Source organism: Mesoplodon bidens (genome assembly GCF_964165515.1).
Source record: "Mesoplodon bidens genome assembly, chromosome: 19".
Taxonomy (NCBI): Eukaryota; Metazoa; Chordata; class Mammalia; order Artiodactyla; family Ziphiidae; genus Mesoplodon; species Mesoplodon bidens.
This window is the reverse complement of record NC_138179.1, coordinates 12,953,930-12,966,425: the sequence shown is the minus strand read 5'-3', so window position 1 is coordinate 12,966,425 and position 12,496 is coordinate 12,953,930. Positions and strand designations below refer to the sequence as shown.

General features: G+C 51.0%; 1 protein-coding gene across 3 annotated transcripts; it reads right to left on the bottom strand.

Moving 5' to 3' along the window:
* Positions 1 to 7,838: 7,838 nt before the first annotated feature.
* On the bottom strand, positions 7,839 to 11,779 carry COPRS (coordinator of PRMT5 and differentiation stimulator). Of its 3 annotated transcripts, none has more exons than XM_081219579.1 (4): positions 11,581 to 11,779; positions 9,410 to 9,480; positions 8,799 to 9,016; positions 7,839 to 8,276 (listed from the first exon to the last, which is right to left on the bottom strand). In XM_081219579.1, the coding sequence occupies exons 1-4, from the start codon at positions 11,722 to 11,724 to the stop codon at positions 8,107 to 8,109; spliced, it is 603 nt and encodes a 200-aa protein (XP_081075705.1). In that variant the 5' UTR covers positions 11,725 to 11,779; the 3' UTR covers positions 7,839 to 8,106. The 3 variants fall into 3 exon arrangements, with proteins under 3 accessions (XP_081075705.1, XP_081075707.1, XP_081075706.1); XM_081219581.1 differs by lacking the exon at positions 11,581 to 11,779 and adding an exon at positions 11,302 to 11,525; XM_081219580.1 differs by having other exon boundaries at positions 7,840 to 8,276; positions 11,626 to 11,777.
* Positions 11,780 to 12,496: the final 717 nt, after the last annotated feature.

Below are 12,496 nucleotides of genomic sequence, written 5' to 3'. Positions count from 1 at the left end.
CTCCAAATGGGCACATATTCTGTCAGGAGGCACTCAGCAGCAGGGGACGGGGGAAAGTCATGTCAAAGCAATAAGGAGGATTGATTGAATTACATAACTGGAAGTCCTGGAGCAGGCAGGCTTCCGGGGTTGGTCCATAGGGGCTCAATGATGTCATCACAGTCCCAATTTCATCGTCTTGCCACCCACAGAGGCTGTAGTGGGTTGAATGGCAGCCCCCCAAAAGATATGTCTCCCTCCTAATCCCTGGACCTGTGAATGTGATCTTATTTGGAAAAATGGTGTTTGTAGATGCGATTAAGTTAAGGATCTTGTGGTGAGATCATCCTGGATAACCCAGGTAGGCCCTAAATCCGATGACAAGTATCCTTACAAGAGACACAAGAGAATAGGAGAGGCTTGTGAATGCGAGGCAGTGCCTGGGCTGAGCAGCTACAAGCCAAGGATTCCGGCAGCCACTGGAAGCTGAAGGGATTAAGGAACAGAATCTCCCCTAGAGCCTCTGGAGGGGGCACAGCCCTGCCGATAACTTGATTTTGAACTTCTGGACTCCTGAACTGCGAGAAAATAAGTTTCTGTTGTCTTAAGCCACCAAGTCATGGTTATTTGTTAAGCAGGCCTAGGAGACTCATACAGAAGATGAGATATACAGGTCAACTTAGACCTGACCCCTATGCTCCACCCCTATGTCCAGGGGTGGGGTTAGCTTTCCCCAAGGTCCATGAGAGACACAAGAAAGGGGTGATCATCAAGAGGAGGGCAATGGATGTAAGGGAGGCAATCAGAGAGTCCACCCCACACACCATGTGCGAGAAGGTTCCATCTCCTGAGCATCTGCTCTCCGGGCATAGGAAAGACAGAGGGTGCCCTGGACGTGTGAGCTTCACAGGTGAAGTTCAAGGTGGAGGGCTACACAGCCCCGGGGAGTCCTCCAAACCCCGAGAGCAAAGTTGAACATCTGGAACAGGGAGCACCTTCCTCTTAAAATACTGGCTGGGAAAGGTCTTATGAATCTAAAGATCATTCACTCGTAAGAGACTGTTTCACCCACCTGGTTGCCCAAGCCAGGACAGACCTCAAGCTCATCCCAGACCCTTTCCTGTCTCTTGCTCCACCCTTACAGCCAATCTGTCCCCACTTCTATAAATAGTCCCAATCTGTTCATTCCCCTCCATCTCTTTAGCTATCACCCTAGTTTAGGTCCCCATCCTCTCTTACTAGATTACAGCCCCCAGACTGACCTCCCTGGCTTGAGTCTCAGCCTCCTCCCACCAGTCTCCACCAGGAACTAGAAAGTTCTTCCGAAAGTGAAAATCTGCCCAGGAGACGTTCCTGCTAAGAACCCTGAAAGCCCCTTGGCATAGCTTCCAAGGACTCTTGCTTACCTGACCATCCCTCACCACGTCCCCAAACACACAAGGCCTCTCACACCTGGGGGCCTTTGCACACACAGCTCTGTCTGCCTGGGCGATCCCCCATCCCACTTCCTGGCCAAGTCCTCCAGGACTCAGCTTCTAGGCTGTCTGCTTTGAGGGGTCTCCTTGACCTCCATCCCTTCTTCTGGGTTCCCACCATACCCTGGGCTTTTGTAGTTCTCCTGTGCTAACATAAGGGTCCATTTATGTGCCATCAACTTCCCCCTAGGCTCTGAGCTCCCTGAAAGCAGGAACCAGGTCCATCCTGAGTACATAGTATATAGCAGGTGTTCAGAAATAAATTGATGACTAAAGATCAAATCTACACAGCAAGCATATGTTAAGCACTTACTACATGCCAGACTCTGGGGTAGGTGCTGGGGTAGGGGAGAGGGGGATAATGATGACTCTTACCCTAAATTTCACAGTAACTTTTTCTGAGAAAACCCACCTATAAAATCAGGAGTAAATCCTGCCATGAATTCACAGGTGAGCGTGCCAACCAGTAGGAAGCCCACCGACAGGAAGGTAACCCTGAGCAAGCTCAGCATCTCCTCCAGGGCCCCTCGCTCTTCCCTCCCCGTGGGTCACGCAGGAGACAGAGCGGCGATGGGTCTTTACTGCCACCTGCTGGACGAATGGAAAAACGCTACAGGCGGCAGCCAGGAGCAATTCAGGCGCCTGCCTTGAGTTGCCAAACACATGGCTCTGACTTATATCTGCCACATTTGTTCAACAGCTAATGAGAAGCTGTCAGGGGAAATGGCTTTTGAAATCAAGATCACCTCACCAGAAAACGGGGTAGCGGGGAAGAAGAAGAAAAAAAGGAAAGCCGACTGTACCTTGCAATGGTCAGAAAGTGGGAGCATGCCTCCTGGGGAAATTTCTCTCTCTGACTCAAAGGGGAGGACCAGAGAATCCTGTAAGATGGAGAGAAATATCTCCTTCTGAAACTGTGGCTGTTTTGGTTTTTTTTTTTTTTTTTTGAGGTACGTGGGCCTCTCACTGCTGTGGCCTCCCCCGTTGCAGAGCACAGGCTCTGGACGCGCAGGCTCAGCGGCCATGGCTCACGGGCCCAGCCGCTCCGCGGCATGTGGGATCTTCCCGGACTGGGGCACGAACCCATGTCCCCTGCATCGGCAGGCAGACCCTCAACCACTGCGCCACCAGGGAAGCCCTGTGGCTGTGTTTTATTCCCCAGGCCCCCAGCAAGCACAAATCCTGGTGGAACTCTCCAAACCTTGGTGCCCTGGCACCCAACTGAACTCTCCTCCTGCCCATCAGCACCTGCAAGATCTAGCTCAGTCCTGGAACCAGCATAACAGAAACTGCCGGAAGCTGGGAGGCCGTTCTTTCCAAAGGCCTTGGCTTTGCAGCCAGACTCGCTAAGTCAACAAAGCGGGAGCCAGCGTGCTGCTTGCCCTCCTGTTACACCCTCCAACTTCTCCTGGGCCTGCCACACTCACACACACGTGTGCACGCTCACACAGAGTGCTCCAGACCCAGCATTCTGCTATTTGGGTGGGGAATTTGCTCTGGGAGAACTGAGAGGCAGAATACAGATGGGCTACAGCCAGAGTATTGGGTTGTTTTTTGTGTTTTTTCCTCTTTCTCCATATTCCAACCATCCTGTGAAAAGCTGGGCCCAAGAATGCAAACTCCGGAAAACCAAGGGCAGTGCAGCGCCAAGATATTTACTTAGCCAGTGAGTGTGCTTCCGTCCCACTGAAAGACAGTCTCAGATTTCCTCAGGGCACTGGAGCCTTGCAGAGTCCAACCAGCTGCTTCTTTATATAAAGAGAATGGTCCCTGCAGCCTTCACTGTCAACCCACCCAGCCACCCAGGCATCTGAGAGAAAGCTAGGGGAAGCACCATCTACCATCCCCGCCCTGAGGTCTCAGGATGACCAAACTGTCCCCACTATAAACAGCACCAAACTAATTTAGAGGTGGGGTGAAAGGGTACCTTCCCCCAGACCTTCCCAAAGGGAAGAAAGCTATAACAGACAGAAACACGCCAGAGCCATCAAAAATACACAAAACTGGGACTTCCCTGGTGGCGCAGTTGTTAAGGATCCGCCTGCCAATGCTGGTGGGGACACGGGTTCGAGCCCTGGTCCGGGAAGGTCCCACATGACGGGGAGCAAGTAAGCCCGTGCACCACAGCTACTGAGCCCGCGTGCCACAACTACTGAAGTCCACGCGCCTAGAGCCAGTGCTCCACAACAAGAGAAGCCACCGCAATGAGAAGCCTGCGCACCGCAACGAAGAGCAACCCCCGCTCGCCGCAGCTAAAGCCCGTGCGCAGCAACAAAGACCCAACGCAGCCAAAAATAAAAATAAATAACATTTTAAAAAAAGAGTACCCAGGAAACTTCCAACGCATTTATAACTTTAAAAAATAACAATACCCAAAACCACTTATACAAATTGTGAATGGCACAATTCTGTTTGTTCTGCCACAGTACAAAAATGGCAAGTTTTTCATCCAGATAGAAAATAAAAATGAAGAAACAATTATCAACACTCTGATATGAATCAACCCATGCTGATACTTTCAATACGCCATTCTCTACCTACCTGATGGCCTGGTCCCCTGCCCCCAGCAGTAAGTCATTCTCATCTAGGCTTCTGTTAACTCTGCATCTCTTGCATCTTGGGGGTCCAAGAAGCAAAACTGTGTGTCTCTGACCATCCCAATTTCCAACCCCGAGCTTCCATCTGGGCCTTCTGGGGTTCTCACCTCCTCAAGCAGTGCATGATGTCATCCAATATCCATCTTCACAGGTCCTCCTTGTCCCATGGCCCCTCTGGGTCCATCAGGTTCTCTGCATGCTCAAGGCCTGGGCACCTTTTGCCAGATGGTCCTGACCGCCTAGAAGAACCAACATCTGTCAGTCTCTGGGGACCTAACTCCCCAGGGACACACCAAGAAGCAGAGCTCATCATTCCATCTGCTCTTAGCGTCTCCAGATCTCTCTCTCTCTTCTCTCCATCTTCCTTCTCATAGCCCAGGGGATTTTTTTTTTTTTTTTTTTTTGGCCTGGGGGAAATTCTTTCTTCCCAAATGCCTACAAGATTCATAGTCTGTTGGCCCCAAACTCCCTTGCCTCCTTACCAAAACAAATTTTTTTTTAATTTAAAAATCCCTTTCTGTAAAACCAAAACTAAAAAAAGTTCTTGGCTGTTTTCGACTCTGTCACATGCCTCCACTAAGGCAATGAGCCTGCTTGCATGGAGAGAGGGCAGGAGAGAAATGAGGGTATATCTGAAATGTCATCCAGTACACGATAAACACGTTTTTCCTCTCTTTTCCATCACCCAAGGTTTTTAAAGTGGTCAGCTGTGGTTTCTTTCCTGGTAAATGACATTGTCTGAAAGAAACGCCAACGACTGTCCCTCCGAACAGTCCCTTTGTGCCTCTACTTCTCCAGCAGCCTCTGCCCACTTCTGTCCCTTTCCCTGGTCCCTCCTTTTCTGTCGCATGGCTGCCTCTTCCAGCCTGGCTTGTGCATTCTGAGAGAAGCTGGCCGGAAGTCACCATTGCTCCCCAGCCAAGAGAAACAGTAGCACCAGGGGCTCAGGTGCATCCCCCAAAATGTGTTAGCCTGCAATGCCCTGTCCCCATCCCTGCACCTGCACCGAGTCAATACATTCTCTGAGCACTTTCTGATTCCCACATCCCAAAATATCTTTTCAGCCTGCATCTTACTTTGCCTCTCTCTAGAAGAGATGGCCACTCCCTCTTCCTTAAAACTCTCTTCTCCTTAGATTTGGCTTGAGTGGTGTCTACACTCACCTGGTCTTCCTCCTCCTCTGCCACAGCCTGCTCTTGGGATCCAATTCTTCCGTTTACCCTGTAATCGCTAACTCTCCCCAGGGCGCTGTCCTTGGCCCTCTTCTATTCCACAAGCCCTCGCTGAACAAGTTCAACCTCTCTCAACGCTGCAACGCCTGCCAAAACCTCAAAAATCCCCAAAACAGTCCCCTCTCCCTTCCCCTTCCACCTCCTTCCCCACCCCCCGCCCCCGGATTCCAGACACATGTTTACAACGGCCTAGAAAAGGAAAAGCCAGAGAGAGGATAAGAGTGCTCATTTCCTACATTGGAAAGAGTGTCAGGACCACAGAGCAGACCACGACCACCAAATGGGTAGACTCCAACTCCATACAAGAGAGACTCTTCCAACAAGTAGCGCTAGCCAGCAATGAATGGGCTCCTTCTGAGGTAATTATTTTATTTTTTGGCCATGCCGTGCAGCATGCGGGATCTTAGTTCCCCAACCACGGATCAAAACTGTGCCCCCTGCAATGGAAGCACAGAGTCATAACCACTGGACCTCCAGGGAAGTCCCTACCTTGTTCTTTCATCACCAGCTTGGGATGTTGTCAGTCAACCCTAAACACCGCCTGGGCAAATACTGCACCATTACTGAAGAAGACTGAATTTGTGCCAGGTTTACTGAATGTTTTCATCCTGGGCTCCATGCTATGAAACAGGGGTGCTGAGGAGTAAGATGTAGTCCTGCCTTCAAAGAGCACTCACCCTAAGGAGGGAGGTGGACCCGTAAGCCGGTGACTGCAGCAGAGGGAGGCAAGTGTTGGGATATTTGTCAGAGAGAATGGGGAAGACTAGGCAGAGGAGGCAACTCTGTTTTAGGGTAACAGCTTGCCTTTAAATACCTCATTGCAAAATCTATATTAAAGTAACAAAAATATAAAAGCAAACTGCCAACACCTCCACCGTCTAATCAAATCGTTTCCATTTGTCCATATTAATCCTTATCACTTACATATGCCATTTTTTCATGTTTCCAATATTATCAGAGTGGTTTTATAGTCTATATTTTCACTTATTATATCATTAGTATTTTTCCACGTCCCTACTTTCTTATTCTTACTTGCACTTCACCCCCCCTTCACCCCACTTAACTCCCCAGTGTGAACCAGTGTTCACAGCCTGGGGAGTTGTCCGTCTCCATCCTTATCTGTTTGATCCATCTTAGGAGGGGCACCAGAACGATACCTAAATCAGAACAATTGACTAGCCCCTCCCCACTTTTCTTGTTCTCCTGACACACACAACTTTTGGCTGTGAAAGCCATTCTGATGTCTTTAACTCTAGGAGAATATTGCTGGAAAGAACCAGGAGGAACTGCAAAGAGTAACTTTTGAAAAGCAGGAGAGTCTAAATTCACAACCATTCCATGGATCCCAGCAGCAGCAGCTTGTAAATTTTCTTTGCTCAGATACTCATGCACGTGTACTTTCCTTACCCTTTCTTCCGTCCCTCCCTCTGACATACGTGTAATCTCCCCGCCTCGTGACTTCTCCTTTTACTCGGTTTCAGCTGCCTCATAATTGCACGTGGGCCCACGTAGCCTGTCCATACCACCTTTCTATTTGGCAGCCCTGCCAGCTCCTCAAGCCCTCAGTGTTTCTTAGCTCAATTTCTCAAGTTCCTCTTTTCACGTCCGACACACTCATGGTCTAATCAGCCATGGCACCGGGAGGGGTAAAGCAAGAGTGGTGTGGGGATGTGGTCTACGACTGTCTCTCCAGCAAGGACAGCGGAAGGGACCATTTTTTCTCCCTAGGACAACCTTGGCCATGAGGGTTCCTCACGGCCAAAGCTACTGCCCTCTCTCATTAGGTGCTGCCATATTCACACATTTTATGGGGTCTCTGAAAAATAGCTTAAATGGTTAATTGTTCATCCAACTGCCGTGGATTTCAGGTCTGAAACTTTTTCTTGATTCAGCTTCAATACGGAGGCAGGGAGGTGCCCAGCCTGCCTAAGAGGCAACGGTGACATGGTCTGGTGTGTCACAGACCTGCCGAGGTGTGGCCCCCAGGTCCCACCTCCAGGCGCGCGCACACACACACACACACACGGGCAACCATGGAAACAGACTTCAGCGTCATGGGAGGGTTCAGGTCGCATTTCTGCCGTTTCCTGGCTGTGTGATCTGGAAGAGGTTAAAACATTTTGAGCCTTATTTTCCTCATCTCCCAAATGAGGTTAAAAAAAAAAATTTAAGTGACATGTAAGTAATTGTACGGATTAAAAGGAAAGTAGAGTGTAAAATCCTTTCATGCCAATTGAGGGCTATACAACTGCTGGTTTAATCAATTTGCCATTTCATTTTCCAGCCTACAGAAAGTCCTTGTTAACTAAGTAAATGGTCAATTTTCCATCACCAGGAATAGCAGTCAGCCACAAAGTCACCAGTGTCTCTTGGGTTCCAATCTCTGGTCAATAGGGCCAGATCTACAGAGGCAAAAACTAAAGTATCGTTTTCTTTCACAGAGTAGTTTCATCTCAGACAACGTCAATCCTGAAAATGTAAGTGAGGGGCTTTAAATGAAGGAGTGAGGCTTTGCTCAGAAGTATCTAATGAAAAAGGGGGGGAAAAAAGTAGGCAAAAGCATGCTGGTTTTTTTTCTACTTTTATTTATAAAGAACACCATTCCTTCCCGACACAGACATAAACACTCACCCATTCCAAGGAGGAGCTCATTAAAAACAACAACAACAACAGAACTGGGGGATAGAGGACCTTATTTAACACCAGTCTGTGTGCCCAACTCGGGGATCACTGGGAATGTTTCCTCAGATATGAGACCTCACCTCAAAGAAAGGAGACGTTGACCTGGAGGGCCCACCCACTCACCAGGCAAAAGCTACGCCCTCAGTCTTCGGCATCATCAAACTGTCCCGTTTCAAAGACCATCTTGGAATAATGGGGTATCAGTGGAGGTGGATGGTGCCAACTGGGGTCATAGATCATGTCTCCTTGCGGGGCACAGCACACCCAGGGTCTGACCTCTTGAGAAAGGCAGCCCTGGATGTCGTCAGCATCTGCAGGCAATTTTAAAAGACAGATTAAAGAAAGGAGGGAGAGTGAAAAGAGCCAAAAATGTCTAGGGGACAGACACTTGCACTGTCTTTGCTTAAACACATGCACACACAGACACACACACACACACACACACACACAGTCCTCCTTTGGTGGAGAATCCCAAGCACCTTCATTCTGACGCCACCCACAGTCCTGCTTCTCAGACACCGGTTCCTAGCAGCGCAGAGGAAGCAACTGGTGAACACAGCGCTTCTGTCTACAGCCGCTCCGTTCACACAAAGATATTTGGAGACGGTAACACTGTTTCAATGTTAAAACTGACCAATACATTATATAATAAAATGCAAAACTGGCACTTCCCCCCCTGCCATATGAAAGAGAAGCTGTCACTGAAGTTTCAGACCTATGAGAGCTATCAGGCTAAGCTCATGGATGTGGGTCCCTCTTCCAAACTGTTTAGGGGTTAATGTGTAGGAGGGTCTCAGAAGCCTGGCCTAGGACCCCAAAAACCCCACACCTACCATATGGATTCCCTTGATCTGCTTTCAACTCCAAGTCCCAGTCCTCGTTAAAAAGATCAGCAGCCTGTTCCCTGGGGGGACAGCCGGACACCCCTTCTGACAGCTCCCAGGGATTCGGTTCCCCATCAGAATCCTCGTCATCCACAGCAAAGCCTTCCTCTTCACAATGGGTGCCCTCACCATGGGCAGGACTATCGTGAGGGATGCTCTGTGCTCCACTGGCTAAGAAATCGACAAAAGGAAGAAGGTCTTCAAATAACTGGCAGACCAGAGAGGGCCTGGTCGTGCACTCGGGAGATTTTTGGCAGACTTACTAAGAGGGCAGCAGTTAACAAGTGTGCAGAGCTCCTCAGCCACCGGAGCGCTTACTTAAAAATTGTTGTTCTGTTTCCAGTTTTAGAAGTAGGGTTGATCATTTACTTTCAGTAAGATGTTTTGCCTTAAATAAGGCCGTTAATTACCAGCTCTTTTCATTCACATGAGAAGGCAGGCACAGTTTATGTTTTCAGGTAGTTTAAATGCCACTGAGGCAAAGGGCCTCTGGCAGATGATAATCACAATACAGACCTCCTTGGTGTCTCCCAACACCCACCCCAGGCTCTGCTGCCTACTTGCCTAGTCGATCCGCAGCCTTCTCAGTCTCTCTCTCCTGACCGGAGCGGCCAGCTGGGGCAAAGGCAGCCTGCGGGAAGAAGAAACAATTACCCAGGACTTGGATATCTCGGGTAAGGCCAGTATTTCAGCCCCACACCCACCCTTCCATACCCTCCTTTGTGAGGCTGGGGCAGGGACTCTGCCACCCACATTTCTGCTGTGCCCTGTTCGACTGGGCCTTGCTGCTTCCTCTTCCTGTCAGCATCAGCCCTGCCAGCAGGATCGCCTGCCTTCCTGGAGTGGCCACTGAATCCAGTGCACAGTTTGCCAGCACGTGCAGAGCCAGCCTCCTCTCGAGCCCTGTCTTGAGAGGTCTCAGTCTCGGGCCCTCAGGACCCCTCCTCCAAGCTCGGAGACTCTAGCACTAGCCGGGACAGTGCCCCCTCCTCAGAGGTTGGAATTTCAGCTCCCTGCAAAGCCTCTCCTTTGAGCTTGTACATTTCAGTCATTCCAAACTCACCCCTTTGTTCCGTCAGCCCTAGGGCAGGTCGCTGTTTCCCCGCAGTGGCTACCTCCCTGTTTTTAGCTTTTCAGTTACTTAATTTTTTGTCTAGTTAACAGCTCCTTTATCAAATTCTCTGTCTCCTGACTGACACATGGGGACAACAGAGCTTTAGTTGTTGAAGGGAAATCGTCTTCTCCCATAGCCACCCATATGCTTCTCTGCTCCCGTCACTCAAAAGTTCCTGAAATCCTATTACCTGTTAAGACCTCTTTGTAAGTGGGATGAGAAATATTCACAGCCTGCATGAGAAGACCTGATTTCAATCCCATTCATTCAGTGTGTACCCTGGACACATCACTTCAGCCACCACACCTAGGTTTCCTTCTCTGGAAATTGGGGGTGACTGTTCTGACCTTGCAGGAGGTTTATAATGAGATAACATTTATGAAAACACAGCAGGAATATAACATCTGTTGAATTGAAATCCACCTCCTTGGCCCCTACATCTAAACTGCGTTTGGCACCTGCCCCAATTAGTTCATGATCTAGTCCTACCTGGATTTAATGAGTCAATTCCATCTCCTGTAGTCAGCGACAACTCCTGGTCACTCCTGCTGACCAGTAGTAGGACCTCTCATCTCTTCCACCTCAAGAGCTCCCTAACTGACTTCCCACTCACCCATCTTGCGCAGCCCTACACGCTTAATGACTCCTCTGATGAAAAACTCAACAGGCCTCCACTGCTGGAGCACAAAATTCGCCGTGGCATCCACACCTCCCCCTCACGCTCCATCAACCTGTGCAGCAAAGTTCTCTCTCCCAGCTCCGTGACCCAAGCTCCCAGCCATTTGCCCCGCATTTCTTCATCCCCACGCCTTTGCTAGGACCACCACCGTCTCATCTTGGAGAGAAAGCGCACAAACCTTCCTGCTCTGCTCTGACAAAATTAGTTTTATCCTACCCGCACCCTAAAGTAATTTTCCTTATAAGCTTATCACTACATTTTTCATATTTTGGTTAAGATATGGTATCTCTTGATGCTTAGACAAGCATTCCATTCCTCCATCCACTTAATATGTGTGTCTACGGTGCCAGGCACGATGCTAGGCGCCGGGTTTACAGCAGTAAACAGAGGGTCCCTACCCTCAAGGAGCTCACCCTCTAACACGGATTGCTGACTGTAAACAAGGGCAGATGACTGTAATAACCGTCTCTGAAAAGCCAGGAGCTGTCTGGCGCGCAAATGAAAACAAGTTTCTGGAAACCCTGCGTCAAACGCGGCCTTTTGGTTTCAGTGAAAAGGCGAGAGCGCATGAGACATCATCTGGTGCTCAGGCTTAGCTGAGCACCCCCACCAAGGGACACGGACCCTTCAGGGAAAGTCGCTCTCCTCGCTGCCCTCACCTGGCCCCAGACCAGGCCCCCCAGTAGCGGCGCCAGCTCTGGGTCAGCAGCATCACCTCCCATTTAGCAAGGACGCACAGTCGCCCTGCGGCCGACAGCCAGCCCTCCCGGCCCGGCGCGCCCACCCACGTCCTCGGGGTGCCGCGCCCCACAGCCCGGCCGTTTCCAGCTCGGGCGCACGCCCAAACGGCGGGGTTGCAGAAGGCGGGTCCGAGGCGCTTCCCCGGCTCCCCGAGGCCCCCGCCCAGCCCACCCCGCGAGCCCCGCAACTTCCCGCACCGGGCCGCAGGTGGTAGCCGCGCCCAGGCCCCGCGCCGCGCTCACCCCCGGACGGGGGGGCGCCTCCCGCGTGCTCAGCAGCGGCAGACCCGGCGGCGGCTCCGCCGCCCCCAGTCCCGGGGCCCCGGCGGCCTGAGAGTCCATGCCCAACGCCCGCAGCTCGGCGCCCCGGACGCCGCTCGGCCACGTGACACGCCGGCCTGGCTGCCAGCCGGAGGATACGCCGCGGAGGGCCAATCAGCCGGGGGTGCTCCCGGCCGGGGGGCGGGGCGCGGGGGTCACGAGGAAGCCGGGGCCGGGGCAAGGGGCGGGACGGAGCACGGGGCGGAGCGCGCCCGACTGCGAAAGCCCCCCCCCCCCGCTACCAGTCCCGGAATCTGATTTTTGTAGCTCCTGACGATGCAGATCCCAGGGCTAGACGACTAGCTGGGTCTGGAATACTGTGTTATCCCTACCCCACCACACTGCGCATGCTTCCGCTTCACAAACTGTTAGAATAGTTGATTACCCGTGTCTACCTGATAGTGTGTAAAACTCAGCTCTCAAAACTTCATGCAACTGTAGCTCTAACCCCATTTCACTCTTTAAACAGGTTTCTCTAGAACTCGGCCTGGAATTAAGACTATAACTCACCCACAAATGGATGAGGCAACTCAGGAGCCCAGTGATTCCCCACCTTGAGTTAATGTCAGTTCTTAAAGTTAAGCCATTAGAAACCAGGTTGGATGATCAAAACAAACTCTTCAAACGTTCCAGACACTCTATAGGCTACGACAATTGGTCATAGTAACCCTAAACATTCTGTGCTGGGCCGGTACAGTCTCACCTGGGCGCCGCTACCAGCAGAGGTTAGGCAGCGCCTGGGCTAGGGATAAACCAAACTCTAACGACAGCTTTCCCTGCCCTTCCCTGCACT